Source organism: Amblyomma maculatum, chromosome 1, assembly GCF_055883805.1.
Source record: "Amblyomma maculatum isolate TAMU_Amacu chromosome 1, ASM5588380v1, whole genome shotgun sequence".
NCBI lineage: Eukaryota > Metazoa > Arthropoda > Arachnida > Ixodida > Ixodidae > Amblyomma > Amblyomma maculatum.
In genome coordinates this window covers 504,298,518-504,320,125 of record NC_139344.1, presented here as the reverse complement: position 1 = coordinate 504,320,125, position 21,608 = coordinate 504,298,518, and the positions used below count along the sequence as shown (strand labels likewise).

The window sequence follows — 21,608 nt, the reverse complement described above, 5'->3', positions numbered from 1 at the left end:
CACAAGAGCAAATGGCGGATATGTGCCAGGTTAGTTTATTAGTTAGCGTAACACCAAGGTATCTATGCACCTCTACTTCTGTTATAATATTGTTGTTAAGTAAATAAGAAAAGGCGCTGATAGTTTTTTTCCTTTTAACTTGCAACAGGGCTGTTTTCTTTGTATTAAAGGTCCACTGAAATGAGTCACCAAGATGGGTAAACAACGCCATAAGACTGATAGATATTGAACCACCCATCATTCTCTAGCAAAAACTTTCGATCTAGCTTCCGCAACACCACAGATATCGGCGATTAAAAATGACCCTTGCAATTTTCCCGCTAAACTCGTACACTGAAGGGAGTCATAAAAAAATAAAGAATACAAGCAAGTTCAAAGCTGCGCCCAGAAATACGTCACTTCGGCGAACGTCCGGTTGCCGCACGCTCGCTCGCAGGCGTACTCGCGTCAGCCCGTCCTCGCTCGCACACGCCTGAGGAGCTCGCCAGTTCGCGCAGCGACGGTTAGTGTAACCGCGAACCCGTGGTTAGCCTATGTTACACGGCGGACCAAACCATGGTTACACCACTAACCGCGGTTATCGCAAACCGAGCTTGGCGACCTCGGTTTGCGTAGTTAACCGAGGTTATGGCGGCGTCTGTTGACGGAGGCTACTTGTCGGCGCCCGAGTGCGCGAAGCGTAGGAGCTGGTCTGCTTCTCAAAGTTATTCATTTGCAGACTGTATCACGTTTAAAGATAGATGTATAGAATATGGTGCCGCCCAACGTCTTCGATTATGGCCGGCAGCGCAGCGACTGCGTAGTGAAGCCTTGGCTTGCCTGCAGTATCTTTTGAACGGCTTGTTGCTGAGCAGAATGCCAAAAAATACGCGGCCTTAGCTATGAAGGTACACGAGTTTGCAACGCTTGCAGCACGGGATGCCGCGAGCAGGCTGAGGTACGTTACACAATTGTCGCGCGCCCCACCCCTCGGGGTGGGGCGCGCGATCGTCCCTAGTCGTCAATATGCCTAAATTGTTTTACTTCAAAACCGCGGTGGTCGGCGCTTTGGAATTGATCAACGCGGTCGTAAATCGTCTACTTATGAAACTGCCTTATTGTGCATCCTATCCTGCCATAGTAAACTAATAATAGAAGTAACTCTGACGGCGCGTTAATCGCAGAGCTAGTACGAGCAGATCGGATGAGCGGAAATTCACCAGCGGCAGCTGGCTTGAGTAGAAACTTGCTTGTATCACGGCTATCGCTCTTACCAGCAATTTGCTGCTGGTCAGCGATCCTCTCGAGGGCTTCATACTTGATGTTCGGCTCAGTATTGCAGACGCCAACCAATTTTAGCACGCTTTATTTCGGACATCGGTGCTAACGATCTGCCGTGTCATTCGCGTACGGTATACGGGAGGAGAGGCCACAGCGGCGGTGTTTACGGCGGTCGAGGAGGTGCTGCCATCGCGCAGTGCTTGACCGTGTTGTTGACGCCTCGTCGGACGACACTCCGGTGCTCCTGAAACCACGTTATATTAAGATATTTGCAAATGCAGCTTCGTTCCGCAGATCACTGCGTCGCTTCGGTTGTACGTGATGAGCAATGGCCGCCTAACCGATATGGGCGGCGAGCTGTGTAACAACAGCCCGCACAGAGTTCAAGCAGCGCATGAGCAGACGACATTCGCAGCTACCGGAAGTGTGTCCGTGACGTCATGGCTGCAGTGGCCGCAGCGAATGGCAGCTTCTAGCAAGCCTTGCCAGTTAACTCACCCGTGACATCACAGTTTAAGGAAATAGTTCCATGCGACACCGCCAAGCGACATCCTCTCTGCCCGCGAATTAAAAAAAATAACGTTGTTTTTAAAAAATCATAATAAATCGCTGGCTTTGTTCCAAGGAGTTATACTCTGGGTTAATGCTCAAAAGGATTTGTTCTACACACTGAACACGTTTATTAGTGGCTTCTTGGTGGCCGTTTCTGTGGACCTTTAAGTTGCTTTCCCCATCGTACACGCCACTCATGAATAGCCTGTAGATTTGTTTGTAAGATTGATCATTAGGCGCTGTGATGTTTTTTAAAACCACACAGTCATCGGCGAACAATCGGATAGAAACGTCACCATGAATGAGGCAAATCAATTGGTGTATTTCAGAAACAATAGCGGCCTCAAGGCGTTGCCTTGGGGCACACCAGAAGTAACAGACAGAATTTTTGATTAACAATTCACAATTTCAAGAAACTGCTGTCTATCTCTAAGCTAGGCACAAATCCACTGCAAGATAGAAAAGGGAAGACCAACACAATTCAATTTGTACAATAACTTTCCAGGTGGCCCTTTATCGAAAGCCTTCGAGAAGTCTAGAAACAGCACATCTAGCTGCCCATTCATATCAAGAAATTGTGCGAATTCGTGGACAGTACAAACAAGTTCGGTAACAGTTGTGCTTCCTGAAACCATGCTGATACTGTGATAGCAGGTTACGGCTTTCCAAGAATTCCCAGATGTAGGTGGCAATGACAAGGGCATGTGATTGAAATGGTAATCACCGTATTTGTAAACATGAACGACACCAGTTGTGGATATCTGTCAAGAACGAAGATAGTTGATTCAAAAGCTATGACCGAGAAGCGTGCTACACGTGTGCCCTGAATTTAGCTGCGCCAGTGAACGTCGAGCGATTCCAGTTGTATCTGCTATTTTATTTTCTTAATTTCCTTTTTGCTATCATTTAGATGACGCCAGAATTTTCTAGCATCGCTGTTTATGAAGTGAGGAAGACGATCACCAAAGTAATTATTTCTAGAGTCCCTAACCTTTGCCAATAACTCTTGCTTTTGTTGATGGAAGCGTGCAGTTTTCCTGCTGTGTCTCCTTAGTCGCTTCATCTTACGTTTCGTATCGATAATGTTGCGGGTAATCCAGAGATTCAAGCGTCGGCTACGAACATTTCTTGTGGGCACAAAGTTAACACAAAAACTGATGGCGTCGCAAAACGTTTGCCAAGAAATTTCATCATTTTTCACCACGCTGTCAAACTAGATATCCAAGTAATCAATTATTGGAACATCATTAGCCCTGGAAATATCTGACTACTCTGTTTTTTGCTTTTGCTGCCGCGTTTGATCTTGTGATAACCACCGTAAACATATCAACTTGTGGCCAGAAATTCATTATTCTATTGAAATCTCTGATCCATGAAACAACTCAGTGATGAATAAAGATCCTGAATCGCGGTGCCACGAGTGAATTCACGAACACGCTGCTCTAAGTAAAAAAAAAAAAAAAAAAACATATCTAGTACTATATCTGTGATCTGGAAATTCCATAATTCAAGGAGTTCCAATAAATCGAAGGCAGGTTGAAATTCCCCGTGATAACATTCTTTGCGGTCAACTCCAGGAGGCGGTCGTATAAACGGTCAAAGAAATTGTCATCAGCGTCTGGAGGATGATATACCGCACACAAAATTATTGTGACTCCGAATAGGCAAATTTTAAACAAAAGACTTTCATGCATAGCAATTTGTTCACAGACAGTAACATCAGCGTAACACTTCGTAACAACTGGTATACCGCCACCACACGCGCCTCTGTCACGCCAATATAGGTGATACTCCAGTGCCACGATTTCATCATCATGTATATCGCCGTGCAGCCAGGTCTCAGTGATCACACAAATGGGGATCATATGAAATCAAAGGTGTCTCTAATGCGTCTGTTTTCGCTACGCTTATACGTTCAGTGAGATCATGCGTAGCTGATTCAGCTTTGTTTGCTAGCTATCAGGCAAGGTGGCTGCCTTTTTCGGTAGCGCGAGACACGGTGTTGTCCTCCCAAATGTAAAATTGGTCGTCAACACGAAGTTTATCATGGAATAAGTTCACTTTCTCTCGTCTTCTTTTTTGCTCTTTGCACTTTCCCAGAGAAGCTTACGCTTTCGGAGCGTCTTTGCGCAGCAGTCATTTTGGACAGACATGCCGGATCTTTTCAGCTTCCGAGCATTGCGCTGAATCGCCTCTTCTTCTATTATCTTCAAAGCGCACAGTAATCGGTCCTTTAGGCGAAGGTTTCCCGAATCTGTGAATGCGGCTAATGGACGTGCATTTTACGTTGAGCTTCAAATATTTCAGTCTTGCTGCGCAAAAACGATTCCGATTCGTCGGAACTGGCTTCAACGCCAAAAGCAACAAGGTTTGGCTACGCTTTTCCAAGTTGACTAACTTTGTATGCTCTACCCGTTGAGCCTCTTGCATTTTATCAAAGATCGTTAAGATGTCAGAAGTGGCGCCGATCTTAGGAATATTTTCGGTTTTCTGCTTCATATTAGCCAGCCTAACTTCAGTACATTCTACCCTCTTTTCCGTAGTTTCCAGGCGAGTTATCATGTCAGCAATATCAGCTCTTATGATCTGTTGGCCGTTCACTAGCGTCTGTAGCATTTCCTCGATAGATGGTCCCGGGTTTTCTTCAATGTCACCAAACAGAATAACTTTACAGGAACATAAACACTCATATGCCATTTCTAAAATGGTGTGAGGGCACGGAAGAACAATTAAATATCTCTCGTCACTACGGATTGAGGAGCTATAACTGACCTGTATGATGAAAACAAGTCGCAAGATTAGAGATCGTCGCCAGGCCACTTCGCCGTGCTCCCTGATTGAAGTCAGGTGTGATGCTTCTTTCATAGAGCTTGAATCGGATGATGCCACGAAGCCTTGCTTTGTCGCAGGAATGGTAGCACTCGTTGCGATGATAAGTTCGCAGCATGCTTGTCAATAACGTCAGTTGCTGCCGAGGAAGTAGCCTTAGGCGGTAACAGCCCTCCACTGACGGACAGAAACAGGGCCTGTACGATGAAATCAAGTCTTATGGTTAGCGATCCTCGCCTGGCCACTTCGCCGTGCCCACTGATTGAAGTCAGATGTGATGCTTCTTTTAAAGAGCTTGTATTTAATGACGTCACGAAGCCTTGCTCGGTCGCAGGAATGGTAGCGCTCGTTGCGATGATAAAGTTCCCAGCATGCCTGTCGATAAAGTCAGTTGCTGCCGACGAAGATGCCTTAGGCGGTAACAGCGCTCCACTGACGGACAGGAACAAGGCCTGTACGATGAAATCAAGTCTTATGGTTAGCGATCTTCGCCTGGCCACTTCGCCGTGCCCACTGATTGAAGTCAGATGTGATGCTTCTTTTAAAGAGCTTGTATTTAATGGCGTCACGAAGCCTTGCTCGGTCGCAGAAATGACAGCGCTCGTTGCGATGATAAAGTTCCCAGCATGCCTGTCGATAAAGTCAGTTGCTGCCGACGAAGATGCCTTAGGCGGTAACAGCGCTCCACTGACGGACAGGAACAGGGCCTGTACGATGAAATCAAGTCGTATGGTTAGCGATCTTCGCCTGGCCACTTCGCCGTGCCCACTGATTGAAGTCAGATGTGATGCTTCTTTTAAAGAGCTTGTATTTAATGACGTCACGAAGCCTTGCTTGGTCGCAGGAATGGTAGCGCTCGTTGCGATGATAAAGTTCCCAGCATGCCTGTCGATAAAGTTAGTTGCTGCCGACGAAGATGCCTTAGGCGGTAACAGCGCTCCACTGACGGACAGGAACAGGGCCTGTACGATGAAATCAAGTCGTATGGTTAGCGATCTTCGCCTGGCCACTTCGCCGTGCCCACTGATTGAAGTCAGATGTGATGCTTCTTTTAAAGAGCTTGTATTTAACGACGTCACGAAGCCTTGCTCGGTCGCAGGAATGGTAGCGCTCGTTGCGATGATAAAGTTCCCAGCATGCCTGTCGATAAAGTCAGTTGCTGCCGACGAAGATGCCTTAGGCGGTAACAGCGCTCCACTGACGGACAGGAACAGGGCCTGTACGATGAAATCAAGTCGTATGGTTAGCGATCTTCGCCTGGCCACTTCGCCGTGCCCACTGATTGAAGTCAGATGTGATGCTTCTTTTAAAGAGCTTGTATTTAATGACGTCACGAAGCCTTGCTTGGTCGCAGGAATGGTAGCGCTCGTTGCGATGATAAAGTTCCCAGCATGCCTGTCGATAAAGTTAGTTGCTGCCGACGAAGATGCCTTAGGCGGTAACAGCGCTCCACTGACGGACAGGAACAGGGCCTGTACGATGAAATCAAGTCGTATGGTTAGCGATCTTCGCCTGGCCACTTCGCCGTGCCCACTGATTGAAGTCAGATGTGATGCTTCTTTTAAAGAGCTTGTATTTAACGACGTCACGAAGCCTTGCTCGGTCGCAGGAATGGTAGCGCTCGTTGCGATGATAAAGTTGCCAGCATGCCTGTCGGTAAAGTCAGTTGCTGCCGACGAAGATGCCTTAGGCGGTAACAGCGCTCCACTGACGGACAGGAACAGGGCCTGTACGATGAAATCAAGCCTTATGGTTAGCGATCTTCGCCTGGCCACTTCGCCGTGCCCATTGATTGAAGTCAGGTGTGCTTCTTTAATAGAGCTTGTATATGATGACGTCACGAAGCCTTGCTTGGTAGCAGGAATGGTAGCTCTCGTTGCGATGATAAAGTTCCCAGCATGCCTGTCGATAAAGTCAGTTGCTGCCGACGAAGATGCCTCAGGCGGTAACAGCGCTCCACTGACGGACAGGAACAGGGCCTGTACGATGAAATCAAGTCTTATGGTTAGCGATCTTCGCTTGGCCACTTCGCCGTGCCCCCCTTTTTGTTGCGTCTTGTTCAAAAATGCCCTCGAATTTTGGTCTTCATTTTGTAAACAATGTAGACTCCAATGCGCTTCACTTTAATACACACTGTGGGGAGTGAACTATCCATCGTTGTATAGCGTTTTCAGAAAATTGTATTGTGAAAAGGAATCAGGAACGGTATAAAAATATGAACTGGAATATAGTAAATGAAAGACGCAGCCTCTGAACGGCTGCCGCAGCCACGAGGTCCGCTCGATTCACCTGCACTACGAGAGTGGTGCTGCACTTCGCCATTCGTTTCGGATGGATGGATGGATGGATGGATGGATGGATGGATGGACGGAATATAGGAGCGTCCCCTTTAAAACGGGGTGGTAGCAGCAGCTATCATGCTCATTTTTCTCACTATATCTTAATTATTGATTTAGAATGGTTAACTAAACCACCATTCTATTTATTAAATTTTGTTCCTACATTACTAACATTATGTCACTTCTCTGCATTTAAGCCACCAATCTTCCAGTCATTTTCTGCGAGTTTCCACCGCCGGTTTATTCACCCGGCCACTGTTATCTCTAAAGCCCAGAGCTTCAGGAACAGTGATTGAACCTGCACCAACTTCCGGATGGATACCATTACATTCGAGTATAATATGGTCAATTGTTTCACTGGAGTTTCCACATACACCACACGCGTCATCTCCATTGTTAAATTTCTTTTTGTAGCTGCGTGTTCTAAGGCACCCTGATCTAGCTTCAAAAAGTAGGGCACTGCCTCTTGAGTTATCAAAGAAATCTTCCTTCCTGATCTGCATTTTCCACTTTCGGTATAATTCCACACTCTGTTTCTTTTCCATCGAATTTATCCAATTTTTACCTTCTGTGTTTTTCAACTGTTGCCTAATGCTCTTTATTTCTCCGTCCTTGTTACTAGCATACTTACTAGTTAGTTTCCTAGTTCTTTTCCTCCATTGTGAGTCAACGCTCTTTAGGTACAGGTATTTAAATACTTTAGCTACCCATCTGTTACTGTCCAATTTCCTCAGGCGTTCCTCATATAATATTTTACTCTGAGCTTCCCGTACTTCGAAAGATACCCAGCCCATATCTCCCTGTACCGCCTCATTTGTAGTTTTGCCGTGGGAACCTAGTGCTAATCGTCCAACGGATCTCTGATTTGTTTCTAATGTCGACTGTACCTCTGATTTTAGGTACAAAACCGCATTTCCGAAAGTAAGTCCGGGCACCATAATTCCTTTCGAAATACCCCTCAAAACCTCACACCACATTGCATCCCCACAATGACTTATGCTTCATTATCCCGGCATTCCTTCGCCCTTTGGCCTTAAGTGATTGCTCATGCTTTCCAATGTATGCCAATCCTTCGTTTACCCATACCCCCGATATTTATATTCTGCTACTCTAGGTATTTTAAGGCCTTGTATTTTAAGACCCTGATCAGTTGAGCCTTTGAAAATCATCAGACCCGACTTAACGGCGCTGAAACTGAAGCCTAGAGCGTCCCCTTCGTCTCCGCAATACTTCGCTAGAGTTTGCAATTCTTCCAGACTCTCAGCTAGCAGCACAATATCGTCTGTATACATCAAACCGGGGAGGCGCTTCTCTACCGCCTTTCCACCTAATCTATATGACAGGTTAAAACCTAGGTTACTGTCTTGTATCCTCCGTTCCAGGTTTATCATATAAAGCATGAACAGCACCGGTGATAGAGGACAGCCTTGTCTTAATCCTTTGCATACTTTGACATCCTCCGTACTTCTTATCCCTTCCCACGTAATTTCTACTTTGTTATCCCGGTATATTTCCTGTAGGAACTCTATTATCTCATAACCAATACCTTCTTCTTTTAATATGTTCCACAGGAGTTCCCTGCTTACGTTGTCATAAGCCCCGTTTATGTCCAGGAAGGCCAAATGCAAAGGTCTATTTTCCAGTCTAGATATTTCGATGCATTGGGTAAGCACGAACAGGCTATCATCTAAGCGCCTACCATTTCTAAAGCCGTTCTGGAGTTCTCCGAGTATCTTGTTACTTCCAACCCATTCTTGCACCTTTAATTTCACCGCCTGCATGGCTAACCTGTACATAACAGATGTCATGGTAATCGGCCTGTAAGATTTTATGTGCATCCTGTCTCCTTTCCCTTTATAAATCAAATTCATTTTACTCTGCGCCAGCTGTCCGGAATTTGCTTATTCGTTATGGCTGTTTCCAGAGCTTTTAACAACGTTTCCTTACTTTTTGGACCGAGTTCATTAATCAGCTTGATCGGAATTCCTTCTATTCCTATAGATGTGTTTTTAGGAATATTTTTTTCGGCCTTTTTCCAGTTTAGATTGGTCAGTTCTAAGCTGCTTTGTATTCTGCTACCTTGTGTTGCTTCCTGATTTGCGGAGATTACCCTATCGTCGCTCTTAAATGACTCGGCTATAACTGATGTAGTTCACTGCGTTATCTCTCTTTAAACAACTTCCCTCGTTATCTTAAATCCGATCCTGCTTTCTTTCGTTCTTCTTCCCTAGCCAGCTTATATGGTTCCAGAATTTTCTTGCTCCGCCTCTAGAGGCATCGTGTATATCAGCCATCCAGCGATCGGTGGACTGTCTTATTTTACTTTGGACGAGGGCCTGCACTTGAAGTTTCTTTTGTCGATATGATTCTCATTTTTGGTCGATTTCCTCCTGAGATACCTGTGCCTTATTTGCCATTCGGTGTTTCCTTGAAGCAGCCCGTCGTTGTTCAATAGCTTCCCTGATTTCCTTATTCCACCAGCTCCGTGGCTTCCTCTTTGCATTCCAGCGGTTTGCTACTTTAACCTCCTGAATTTTCCTCCTTATGAGTAGTTCTACCTGTTCATAATTCCAGTCTTCCATGGGGCTTTTTTCTATTGCTTCCTCTATGTCTGCTGCTATCTGCGTTATTTGATCGTCGTTTAATTTTGTGTTTACGTTTCAGCGGTGCAAGGGGGCGCCATCTGCACGTCGTCTTTAGTTTTAAAAAGTGCAGACGTCGTGCAGGTCGAGTTCACGAAAAGCTCAGCAAAACTGTACACCACCTCAGAGGTCAGTGCCGAAATGGGGCAGCTACAGCCGCCGCATGAAACCAGACGATGGCTTGCGTGTTGTGATCATCGTCAACGAGAATGGTGACGTCCGTGTTCGCCAAAGAAACGACGACGCGTATTTCAAACCATGCCTATAACAAGTAAGCACAACAATCGTGAAGTTGTATGCGCTTTGTGCCAGCTGCCGCATGGTGCACATGCTCGATCGCGTTCTCGTTGACAAGTGGAATAACTAACTGGGGTCTTTTCCCTGTTTATTACGACGCAGAAGCCAAAAGCATCGTGGTTGGTTAATGGCAAAGTTAATGGCTATTTGAAAATTCATCAAGTTAACTGAGACATTGGCGTCGGTTGACGTGAGTTGCACACAGCCGACCTCAGCTTTTTTGCGACACCCAAGGCTAGCAGACTCTACCATTCGTTTAGGAAGCTGCCGGTACCGATGCTGCACCTGAACCGCCTCAACTGGTGCTGCACGCTTGCAGAACCGCCACAGAACTTTACGGAACTGGTGCAGAAAGTGCACCTTAATCGAACGGACCTACGCTAATAGCACGAAGTGTCACACAAGACGAGGCCCCACCTCATCTGCGGCGGTTGCCATGACAATGTCTATGCTCCCCCGTACCGACACGGCTGAAGCGCAGCCACGCTGACGGCTTCGTAGTGAAGCTATCGCTTCAAAAGGGTCGGCGTGGTAGGGTGCATGCGTGGGCCTAAAGTCCTTCAAACTAAATGTAATACAAAATATGTTTCTATGTCCGGTCGCCTAAGAGCCGTCACCATTTCGGTAAATGCAGCGACACACTCAATATATGCACTTAGCTTACATTCACGACAAATGCAACGCCTCAGAAAGCACGGCTGCGAAGCTAAAAACCAAGGAATTTATTCTATACTGCCGCGAAACCTTCAAAACGTTCTTTATTACTTTTTAACAGCCGCCGGTGTGCTGCGCGGCCTTATCACTCTGATTCAGGCCCACGTATCAAGTCTGCATTCTTTCTTTGTTAATGCTCGATGTTGCGAGACGCACCTTTATCAGTTTCTTTGTCGCGCAAGATGCGCCGAGATCTGTCTCGAAGATTCCGACCAGTTGCGTGTGTCTCTGCAGTGTTCCAGGTTGTGCTATACTCCTTTTCATACATCAGGTGCAACGCTGCGAAAGCTACGCAAGTAGTCCGCAAGAAAAAAAAAGGAGGCATATCACTACGCGCTCGTTTTGTGGCCGAGTGGTTTCTTCTGAAACGGACTCTGTTCCGAGCATACACGTTTGCAATAACTTGCTTTGCATGCCTAGACATCTTCGCAGTGCGGATCTTATAGAAAAAATGTGCAACGAAGAACCATTTTCTCAAAAAGAGATGCGCAGCGTGGAGGGCGCAGCCAGCTCCATCTAGTGGCACAGCTGGCAAGGTTGCGGGGCAGCGAAAACGCGGCGCGAATGAAAACGACATAAAAAAACAATCAAATTCACCGAATCTGATCCTTTCTTCCTAAAAAATGTGCTTTTATGAAGTTTATGGCAAATGTAAGATCTATTAGGCTTGCAAACAAAATAAGTATTATTTCCTTCGTAAAGAGCAGGCACTATTTTCCATCGCGGATTCGGAAAGCGCAAACAAGATCTGTAGCTTTGGCAGTGTTGCACTTGATGTATGAAACGGAGTATAGTAACAGTTTGCGACGTTGTTTAGATTTTTAGGAGCAGCCTTTAAATTGAGCTTGACGAGTGCGACAGGGATTCTATGTCCGACGCATGACGATCACGTTTGCTGCTATAGCCGCCGCCGAGTTGCTTAGTTACTTTGTGGGCGCAAGTTAGCCCAGTAAAGAGTTAATTTGAGTACCATCAAGCCTGTGTCTTCTTTTGGTGTGTACGGCCTTGTCACCACTGCGTGACAATATTTAAACAAGTTGGATTTGGCACGATAAGGTGTTAAGGATTGGGCATGACGATGTCTCCTTAATCGATGTCTACCGCGAAATTATAATGCGCGGGCATACGACACTTGGCAAGACTATAAAATGAACGAATCCGTACAGGGTGTGTGGCGGCATATTCCACAGAGCCGCGACCATAGCATTGAGTTGAAGTCCGCCCGGTCGATTCTGTCCAACGAAACCTTCCTCCGCGCAGCATCTCGATTCGCGTACAGTATTATAAACAAACGTTTGCCATCATGCCCACGTGTGCGGCACCAGCAAGCGCAGCAACAGAGCATTTCGATCACAACAACTGTTAAAAAATTTTGGCGACGGTTACGTTACTTCCTAATGCCAAATTTTTGCGTACCTCATCAGCTGTTTCACTTTATCAATAGATTGAGTCAAATATTTGTAGCAAGGCATGTACGTACAATTAGGGACAACTTTTTAATTTTTCCCACATAATTCTTCAAGAAACACTCCACTAGCACTTCTTGACTGTCATGAAGGAGGCTTTGTGGTCGGAGTAAGTAAGAGAGCAGTTAAGTCATCAGGAGGTTGCGGGAGACAGCGCGTGGGCACATAGGAACGTTGCGCGGTAAAGAGATAGCATCGACTGACTGATGCTGCTGACGCCGCTAGCGACTCAAGACAACGTGGTTTTGCGTTTAGGCTTGAGATGCACGCACCGTGATCCGCTGATAGCGAGCCGGCGCTTCGGCATCCGGAGAACACCGCGTCGCCACAAAGGAAGAGGGGGGGGGGGAAGCAGCGCGTGGCTGCGCATTGAGTAGGGCGTCGGCGTGGTAGGAGCCTTTTATTTTAAGGATATAAGAGCTCCGTTTGACATAATTTCGCAACACGAATTCGTATATACTGTTATGTCTAGTGTGAGCATGTCAGCACTTAGCGCTCGCTCGGCCAGGATGTATACTGGAGTGTAGTACACCGAAAAACTTAATGTGATGGTAGTTGAAGGCCACCCGATTGGAGTGTTCGCATTACCGTGATGTTGCATTCGGGTGAAGTTTGTCACATGAAAATTTTACTCGGTTGTGAACAGTTCGAAGCTGCTCAGCTGCCAAGGTACTCTAATGCATCGCCGTTTAAATCACTATGTCAAGAATTCCGTGTGTGTCATTTTCATACCGTTTACTCATTCCTGCATACAGCTTGTATACGCCAATTTGGTGTCAATCTGTTTTAGGCCGCCAGCACTATCCAATAAAAAATGTGGCCCTACTTTGAGCAACCTCTGTGAAACTGCGACTTATAGCCAACCTTTTCTAGTCTTATTTTCTGACAAATTTATGGTGGAAATAGGAAGGCGTTTATTAGATAAAATCTAAATGATAATCTGGGATCTTCGACTTAGTTGGAGACTTCAGACTTTGTGAGCCAGAACGTCATGGCTGCCCGCACTGTGCACGACCGGTCCAAGTAAGCGCGCTTCCATAGTGCCGGTCTGCCTCAAGGTGCTGCGTATATCTGCCTAAACCTTTCTATTCCTGTTTTTATTTGCTGCTTGCGAACCCATATAAATTCGCCGCTTTGTAATTTTCAATGGGAGAACGCGCATCGAGGCTTCCAGTTGTGAAACTAATCCTTCCCTGCGATCACAAGAATGTCTCGCTACTATTCAGCACATTTCCCTGGAATATTAAGGATGTCAACTTTTATAAGTTATAAAAATACATTTAGTGCAGCGAAGTTGTAAAACGCTTCTGAACGCAACTGCAGCCGAGTTTCAACGGGCAGCTAAGTACGTTTATTGCATGGCCACACAAAAAAAAGGAAGAAAATTAACATTCGCAGACGGAGAACCTTCCTTGAGAAAGGTTTACGCCATAGCCTTAGAAGTCGTTCCACTTTTGAGTTGACAATTCCAGCCCAGTTTGCTATCAGGGGGCGCAGCAGTTTCCTTACGATATTTTGCATAGCTCTTCAGGATTGGCACGGTCATTGTTTTCACAGATTAGCTGCAAGCACTATGTATAGTGGGGAAGCAATGTTCAATTCAAAATTTTACAAAGCTTGCTGCTTCGCCAGACCTCTTGAGACTTCATTATCCGGTTAATGAAGGTGCATGCATAAGCTGACAAAGTTTGGTTTCTGCCTTCGCGGGGGTACATCAAGTATCTACTGTACTTTTATTCTTATTTAAAATACCATCAGGGTACAGATGTACGTTACAGAGGGGAGGGGTGCATACAGGATATATATATATATATTGTTACGAAACGGTAAGCCGATGAAGACAGGAGACAGAACATGACCGATGACGATGGTAGATGACGTTTAATGAATGTTCGCGGGCCTAGCGCGAGCGCTCCTGCCCGCGCCACTGCCCGCTTCTTCTTCCTTGTCGTCCGTAACGTGAACCGGGGCCACCGAGCGATCGTCCCGATCGTGGACGAGGAAGTTTAGCGATGTTAATGATTTTATGGCATGATGATGGGCGTGTCTGGATGCTTGAAGAAGAAAAGGAAAAAGTAAGAATAGAACGGCTTGCCGGTTTGATGTCTGATGCGTGGGTGATCCGCCTCCCTTGGAGCTGTCAACCATCCGTCACCAGAGTCCGTGGGACCGATGGCTCGAGGTCACGTCGGGCAGCTTGGGCGGGGGTTGCATGTTCGTGTCCATCGGTTCCTTCGGGTCATTCGGGTCTTTCGGTCCTTCGTCTCGGTTCTGATTCGTATGTCTGTTCTCCTTGTCTTCAGGTCCGGGCTGGCGGCTTGGCGGTGGTAGTTGTTCAGGTCTGGGCTTGAAGGGCTGGGGCGAAGCTGCTCGGCGATGTCCCTGGGCCCTCGGTGATGGTCCCGGCATGAAGATGGCCTCGATGCTCCAAGGCGAGGATGGGGATGTCGTACGCCGCACCTCCAACCAAATGTTACGAAGCCGTAAGCCGATGAAGACAGGATACAGAACATGACCGATGACGATGGTAGATGACGTTTAGTGAATGTTCGCGGGCCTAGCGCGAGCGCTCCTGCCCGCGCCACTGCCCGCTTCTTCTTCCTTGTCGTCCGTAACAATATTGTCACGTACAAGGTGATTGAGGATATCCAGAATAGCAAGGGGTAGCTCCGATACAACAGCGGGGAGCAGCACAGACGCAAAACCCGCAAGCGACACTTCGTCGTCCTTCACTCAGTCACGCGCCACCTGGCAACGCTAGGTGGCATTACCCCCCCCCCCTTAAAAAAAAATGGAAAAAAAGTGAAGACGGCCGATGAGAACGGTGTGCAAAGTAAGAGAGTGGTCACAGGAGGTGGCCGTGCATAATCGTTGGTAGTACAGCTTCAGCCGCACTATGTGCACAATGTCCGAGCTGGGATTTCGACGTTTTGAAAGTGCGGCGCCGTCTGGAATAACTTCATAACTGAGGTCACTCACACTACGCAACACTTTGTACGGGCCGAAGTAGCGGGAAAGGAGTTTCTCTGACAAGCCTGGACGACGAACTGGTGTCCACACCCAGATTTGTTCCCCAGGTTTGTAGTGAACCTGGCGGTGCCGGAGGTTGCAGCGGTGCGCGTCAGAGGTCTGCTGCCGCCCGATGTGCACACGGGCAAGCTGGCGGGCTTCCTCAGCGCGGATGGCATACTGCTGGGCATCTGGGGGAAGCTGGTCATCATCTGGGCACGGGAGCATGGAATCGAGCATGCTCTGAACTTCACGCCCGTACACAAGTCGAAATGGTGTGAAGCGCGTTGTTTCTTGTTGGGCTGTACTATACGCAAATGTGACATACGGCAGCACCTCGTCCCAGGTCTTGTGCTGCACATCGACGTACATTGACAACATGTCCGCAATCGTCTTATTTAACCTTTAGGTAAGACCATTGCTCTGCGGATGGTACGCTGTGGTCTTGCGATGGGTCGTGTAACTCAACTCAAATATGTGGTCGATGAGCTGCGAAGTGAAAGCTGTCCCTCTGTCGGTAATGACATACGAAGGGGCGCCATGCCGCAAGACCATGTTATGCATGAAAAACTCGGCTACTTCGGAAGCTGTGGCATGAGAGATTACCTTTGTCTCAGCGTATCGGGTCAGGTAGTCAGTAGCGACTACTATCCATTGGTTTCCGGCCTGCGACAAAGGGAAAGGGCCAAGGAGATCCATGCCGATTTGGTCGAACGGAATACGTGGTGCTCTAACGGGCTTGAGAAATCCGGCAGGCCTCAGGGGCGCTGTTCTACGGCGCTGGCATTCGCGACAGCTTCTTACATAGCGTTTCACAGTTGCGGAGAGTCCTGGCCAGTAATACATGTTGCGGACTCGAGCAAGCGTCCGTGAGTAACCCTAATGACCAGAGGTCGGTTCGTCGTGGCAAGCAAGTAGAATATCCGCACGGAGCTCGCATGGTACTACCAAAAGGTAAGCTCTTTCTTGGCCTTGGGAGTTTCTTTTATACAAGACGCCTTGCTGCATACAGAAGGAACCAAGGTGCCGAGATAGGTGTCGAGGGAGCGTCGTATCATGCCCTTCTAGATAATCGATGAATGGAAGGATGTCTGGATCAGCTCTTTGTCGATCCTTGAGCTCAGATGCACTGAGAGCTCCGAGAAAGCCGTTGTCGCCATCGGCTGCAGCATCGTCAGAGTCAACGGGGGCTCGTGACAGCGCGTCAGCGTCTTCGTGCTTGCGGCCTGACTTATAAACAATAGTTATGTCAAATTCCTGAAGCCGTAAACTCCAGCGTGCAAGTCGTCCCGATGGGTCTCGCAGATTTGCCAATCAGCACAAACAATGATGGTCCGTGACGACTTTAAATGGTCGGCCGTAAAGGTAGGGGCGAAACTTCATAGTGGCCCACACTACCGCCAGGCATTCTTTTTCCGAGGTGGAGTAGTTCGTTTCGGCGCGAGAGAGTGTGCGGCTAGCATAGGCTATTACTCGCTCGATCCCGTCTTGATGCAGAACAAGGACCGCGCCAAGACCGATACTACTGGCGTCAGCGTGCACCTCTGTGTCAGCCGCTTCATCGAAGTGCGCCAGAACAGGGGATGTTTGAAGGCGCTCGCGAAGCAAAGAGAAGGCCGTCTGCTGCTCAGAGTTCCACACAAAGGAGGTGTCCTTCCTTGTGAGGCGCGTCAGAGGTTCCGCAATTTGAGAGAAATCCGCAATGAACCGCCGATAATATGCGCACAGGCCGAGAAAGCGCTGAACGGCCCTTTTGTTAGCTGGAACGGGAAACCGTGCGTCGGCAGCTGTCTTATCGGGATCCGGGCGCACCCCATCAGCGCTCACAACATGGCCAAGGAACTTGAGTTCTGTATACCCGAAGTGGCATTTCTCAGGCTTCAGCGTGAGAACAGCAGAACGGAGCGCTTCCAGTACAGCTCGAAGGCGTTCGAGGTGTTGGTCAAATGTTTCGGAAAACGTCGTCCAAGTACACAAGACAGATCTGCCACTTGAGGCCAGTGAGGACGGTGTCCATAATCCTTTGGAATGTAGCTGGGGCAGAAGCACAATCCAAATGGGAGTACTTTGAATTCATATAGGCCATCTGGAGTGACAAATGCTGTTTTTTCTCGGTCTCTTTCGTCTACTTCGATTTGTTAATAGCCGCTTTTCAAATCAATAGATGAAAAATACTTCGCACGTCGCAATCTGTCCAGTGAGTCATCGATGCGCGGCAACGGGCATACATCTTTCTTTGTCACATTATTCAATTTCCGATAGTTGGCGCAAAATCGAAGAGTGCCATCTTTCTTCTTGACCAGGACTACTGGTGAAGACCACGGACTTTGTGAAGGCTGCACAACACCATCATCCAGCATCTCCTGAACCTGCGTCTGGATCACTTCTCGCTCTTTCGCAGACACACGATAAGGCTGCTGTCGTATAGGGCAAGCGTCTTCATAAGTAATGATGGGATGTTGTGTGATGGGCGTTTGACGAACCTTCGAGGAAGAAGCAAAACAGTGCTTCAAGTGCAGCAACAGTAGCTCTAAGGCTCGCCGTTTCTCCTTCGACAAGTGGCAGTTAATGTCGATGTTGTCAAGAGATGGCTCATTAGTTTCGACTGCCGTGGATGCAAAACAGACCGGATCGTGCGTAACAGGGTCAGCGAAAACGATAGCAGTCCCCGGAAACAAGTGCCGGTGCTCATTAGAAAAATTTGTGACAAGGAGTGCAGCCCGGCCATTGTGAAGCGACAATAAACTTCGAGCAGCGCAGATGTTTTGAGCAAGCAGGAGTAAATGGTTCGCTTCCGCTACAGCATCGCCGGCACGGAAATCGTCACAGGTAACTTCCACGAGAACACTGCTTCGCGGCGCCAGCGAGACGCTCTCGGCGGAAACTCGAAGTGCGGCATTGCAAGGACTGCTACTATCTCGTTCGGCAGATTGTCCCATCGAAAATGTGACGCTTCTATTTCGCAGGTCGATAACTGCTCCGTACTCTCGCAGAAATTCAATGCCGAGGATAAGGTCACGGGAACAGTCGCTCAAAACGACGCAACTAACGACGAACGTATATCTGTTAATCTGAATACGAGCCGTGCACATCCCCTTTGGGGTAAATATATGACCGCCGGCGGTTCGAAGGTACACACCTGGCCAAGCATTGAGCACCTTCCTCAAAACAGTCGCCATGCGACCACTGAAAATCGAATAATCCGCACCGGTGTCCACTAATGCATTGACTGTAGTACGACCGTCTAAAATAACAGGAATGTCCAGAGAAACGCTTTTGGCTTCCCTTGGAGACGGTACCAGCAGTTCGCGGTCGGATCGAAGCGGCGACGACGGGAGGTCTTCAACGCAGCGACTACCAGCGGTCTCGCCCCCGAAGGTCGCTGTTTTCAGATTTCCCGAGCAGGGCTAGACGAGCGGCCTTGCCCCTCTCGCGAGGAACCTTGGGTGGACGTCGATGAGTGCCTTGGTGAAGGGGAGCGGGACTGACGCTGCGAACGAGATGAACGCTGTTCCGCCAGGTACTCTTCAATAACTCGGGGTCGTTGACCAAACCGGGGAGGAGGCGAGTCGACGCGGAAGCCGTGAAGACCGAGACGTCGATAAGGACAATCCTGGTAGAGATGGCCTGGTTCACCGCAGTGGAAGCAGAGTGGACGGCGGTCAGGCGTGCACCAAATGTCGGCTTTGCGTCGGGGCAGGGGACGTTCGTCGAAGTACTGCACTGGTTGCACCGAGGGCAGCGGAACTGTAGGCGGCGCGGGAATGGGTGGCGGTGAAGGGGGAGCCTGACTCTGCAGAACTTCCGCATATGTGGGACGATTTTCGGTCCCCGACAGCAATGGCGGGCTCGTAACTATAGGCGAAAGAGGGCTCTTGAGCACCTGTCGTACCTCCTCCTGCACTATAGCAGAAACGGAAGCTGGCGATTGCTGCAGGGGGTTCCAGAACTTTCTCAGTTCTTCGCGCACGACACTGCGAATTAGTTCACGCAAACCATCAGGATGCCGCTCGGAAGATGCAAATGACTCCGCAGTTGTGCCAGTATGGAGAGGTCGGTTATAAGCCGCGGCACGTTGTTGTAGCACCCTTTCCATTGTGGCGGCCTCCGCAAGGAATCCGTTTACAGTCGACGGTGGGTTGCGCACAAGGCCTGCGAACAGTTGCTCTTTCAAACCCTGCATCAAGTGCCTGACCTTTTTGTCCTCGGACATGGCAGGATCGGCTCGCCTGAAGAGGCGCGTCATGTCCTCGACGTACGCTTGGACACTCTCATTCGGCATCTGGATGCGAGAGTGAATGGCACGTTCTGCATGTTCGCGACGATCCGCGCTAGTGTAGGCCTCGAGCAGTTGACGACGGAATTCCCGCCACGATGTTAACATTTGCTCTCGGTTCTCGAACCAGATCCGGGCGCCATCCTCAAGGCTAAAGTAGACGTTCCTTAGTTTGGCAGTATCGTCCCACTGGTTAAAAGCAGCGACAGGTTCGAACTGAAGGAACCAGTCCTCCACATCCTCAAAGAGGTCACCATGGAAAGACTTCGGTACCCTAGGGGCCTGCAAGGTGTGTTACAGGCCGGTGCGACGCCCGTTACCTGCTGAGCAGAAGCACCAGATGTCATGGCGGCGGGTGATGGCTGAAACTTCGGAGACAGTCCCTGGAGCCGTCAACTGGAGCGATGCACGGGTGTGTCCAATGGCACAGGGCTGGCGCGACGGCTTTCAGATGGAGACTCTTGCACAGGTGATATTACCCAGCAGCTCCACCAGAATGTCACGTACAAGGTGATTGAGGATATCAAGAATAGCAAGGGGTTAGCTCCGATACAACAGCGGGGAGCAGCACTGACGCAAAACCCGCAAGCGACACTTCGTCGTCCTTTACTCAGTCATGCGCCACCTGGCAACGCTAGGTGGCAATATATATATATATATATATATATATATATATATATATATATATATATATATATATATATATATATATATATATATATATATATATATATTGTGTGGTTATTTGCTTATCTTCATTGTATACTGTTTTGTTTGTTCTATTTTTATATTTTGTTATTTATTTTTACACCTATGCCGTCTTCCTAAAATACCCATGTACCTCGTTGCTCTTTCATTTGCTCTGTTTTTCAGAGATTTGTACTCTTAGGGTATATATATATATATATATATATATATATATATATATATATATATATATATATATATGTATATAAAACAGAAGGTTAATACCCTAATCGTACAAATCTGAAAAAACAGAGCACATGAAAGAACAACGAGGTACATGGGTATTTTAGGAAGACGGCATAGGTGTAAAAATAAATAACAAAATATAAAAATAGAATAAACAAAACAGTATACAATGAAGATAAGCAAATAACCACACAATAAGTTTTATTACTAGGCAAGGAAGAAAGTTTGTAGCGCGGATTTAAACTTTTATTCTTCAGTTATACTTGTTAGGGATGCAGACAGGTTATTCCAATCATTACAGGTGCAGGGAAGAAACGAGTTAGAATAGGCAACTGTGTTTGAGTGTGGAATGTTTAATTTTTGACTGTGGTTACGGCGAAAAGAAATGTAGGATGGTGGTTGAACCCATAAGGAGTGCAATGTTGAATTATGGTAGTATATTTTATGAAAAAGTGAGAGGCGGGATAGCTTTCTTCGGGTCGATAACAGCGGCATATGTAAGCATGCTTTCATATTAGTAACGCTGGCTGTCCTTGATAGTTATTTAAGATGAACCGGGCTGAGCGATTTTGTACTGCCTCAACGGAGTGTATGAGTGTGCTTGACCGGTGTCCCAAACAGATGAGGCGTATTCGAGTTGTGGACGAATATATGTTGTATACATTATTAATTTTAATGATGACGGTGCAAGGGAGAAATTACGGCGAATGTATCCGAGAGTACGATTGGCTTTAGCGGTGATGGAGTTGACATGTGATTTCCAAGTTAGATCACTAGTAACGATTACACCAAGGTAACGGTATGACTTTACAGATTCTAATCGGACGTTATTAGGCATATACATAGGACTTGTTACATTAGTTCGTGATACCTTCATTGATTTGCATTTGTTAATGTTTAATTGCATGCACCGTTTACTGTACCTTTCGCGAATATTATTAAGGGCATTCTGGATTAATAGGACGTCAGAATTATCAGCAAATTTACGGCACAAGGCACAGTCATCTGCAAAAAGCAAATTTTCGAAGAAACACAGGAAGGCAAGTCATTTATCTAAATAAAAAAAAGAGCGGTCCCAGAACAAACCCTTGCGGAACGCCGGACCGGACTGGGACAGAAGGTGAGTTGATTTTATTAGCATTTACAAATTGTGCGCAGGACGTGAGGAAAGCGCGGATCCAGTTAATTACAGCAGGGTCGATGCTTAGAAAGCTTAGTTTATGAAGGAGTAGTGCTTGGTTTACCTTGTCAAAAGCTTTAGAGAAATCAAGAAATATACAGTCAGTTGAAA

At 47.4% G+C, this 21,608-nt stretch overlaps 2 protein-coding genes across 2 annotated transcripts in view; both read right to left on the bottom strand.

Annotated features, from left to right (window-relative positions):
• Positions 1–21,608, bottom strand: part of LOC146210348 (neprilysin-1-like) — a 597,280-nt gene that overhangs the window by 81,894 nt on the left and 493,778 nt on the right. The gene's annotated exons all lie outside the window — the stretch shown is intronic.
• Positions 3,289–21,608, bottom strand: part of LOC146210353 (uncharacterized) — a 44,243-nt gene continuing 25,923 nt past the window's right edge. The window contains exon 2 of the mRNA XM_084598087.1: positions 3,289–6,368. Coding sequence (XP_084454213.1) covers positions 4,674–6,368 — 1,695 coding nt within the window. The 3' untranslated portion in view covers positions 3,289–4,673. The remainder of the gene's footprint in view (positions 6,369–21,608) is intronic.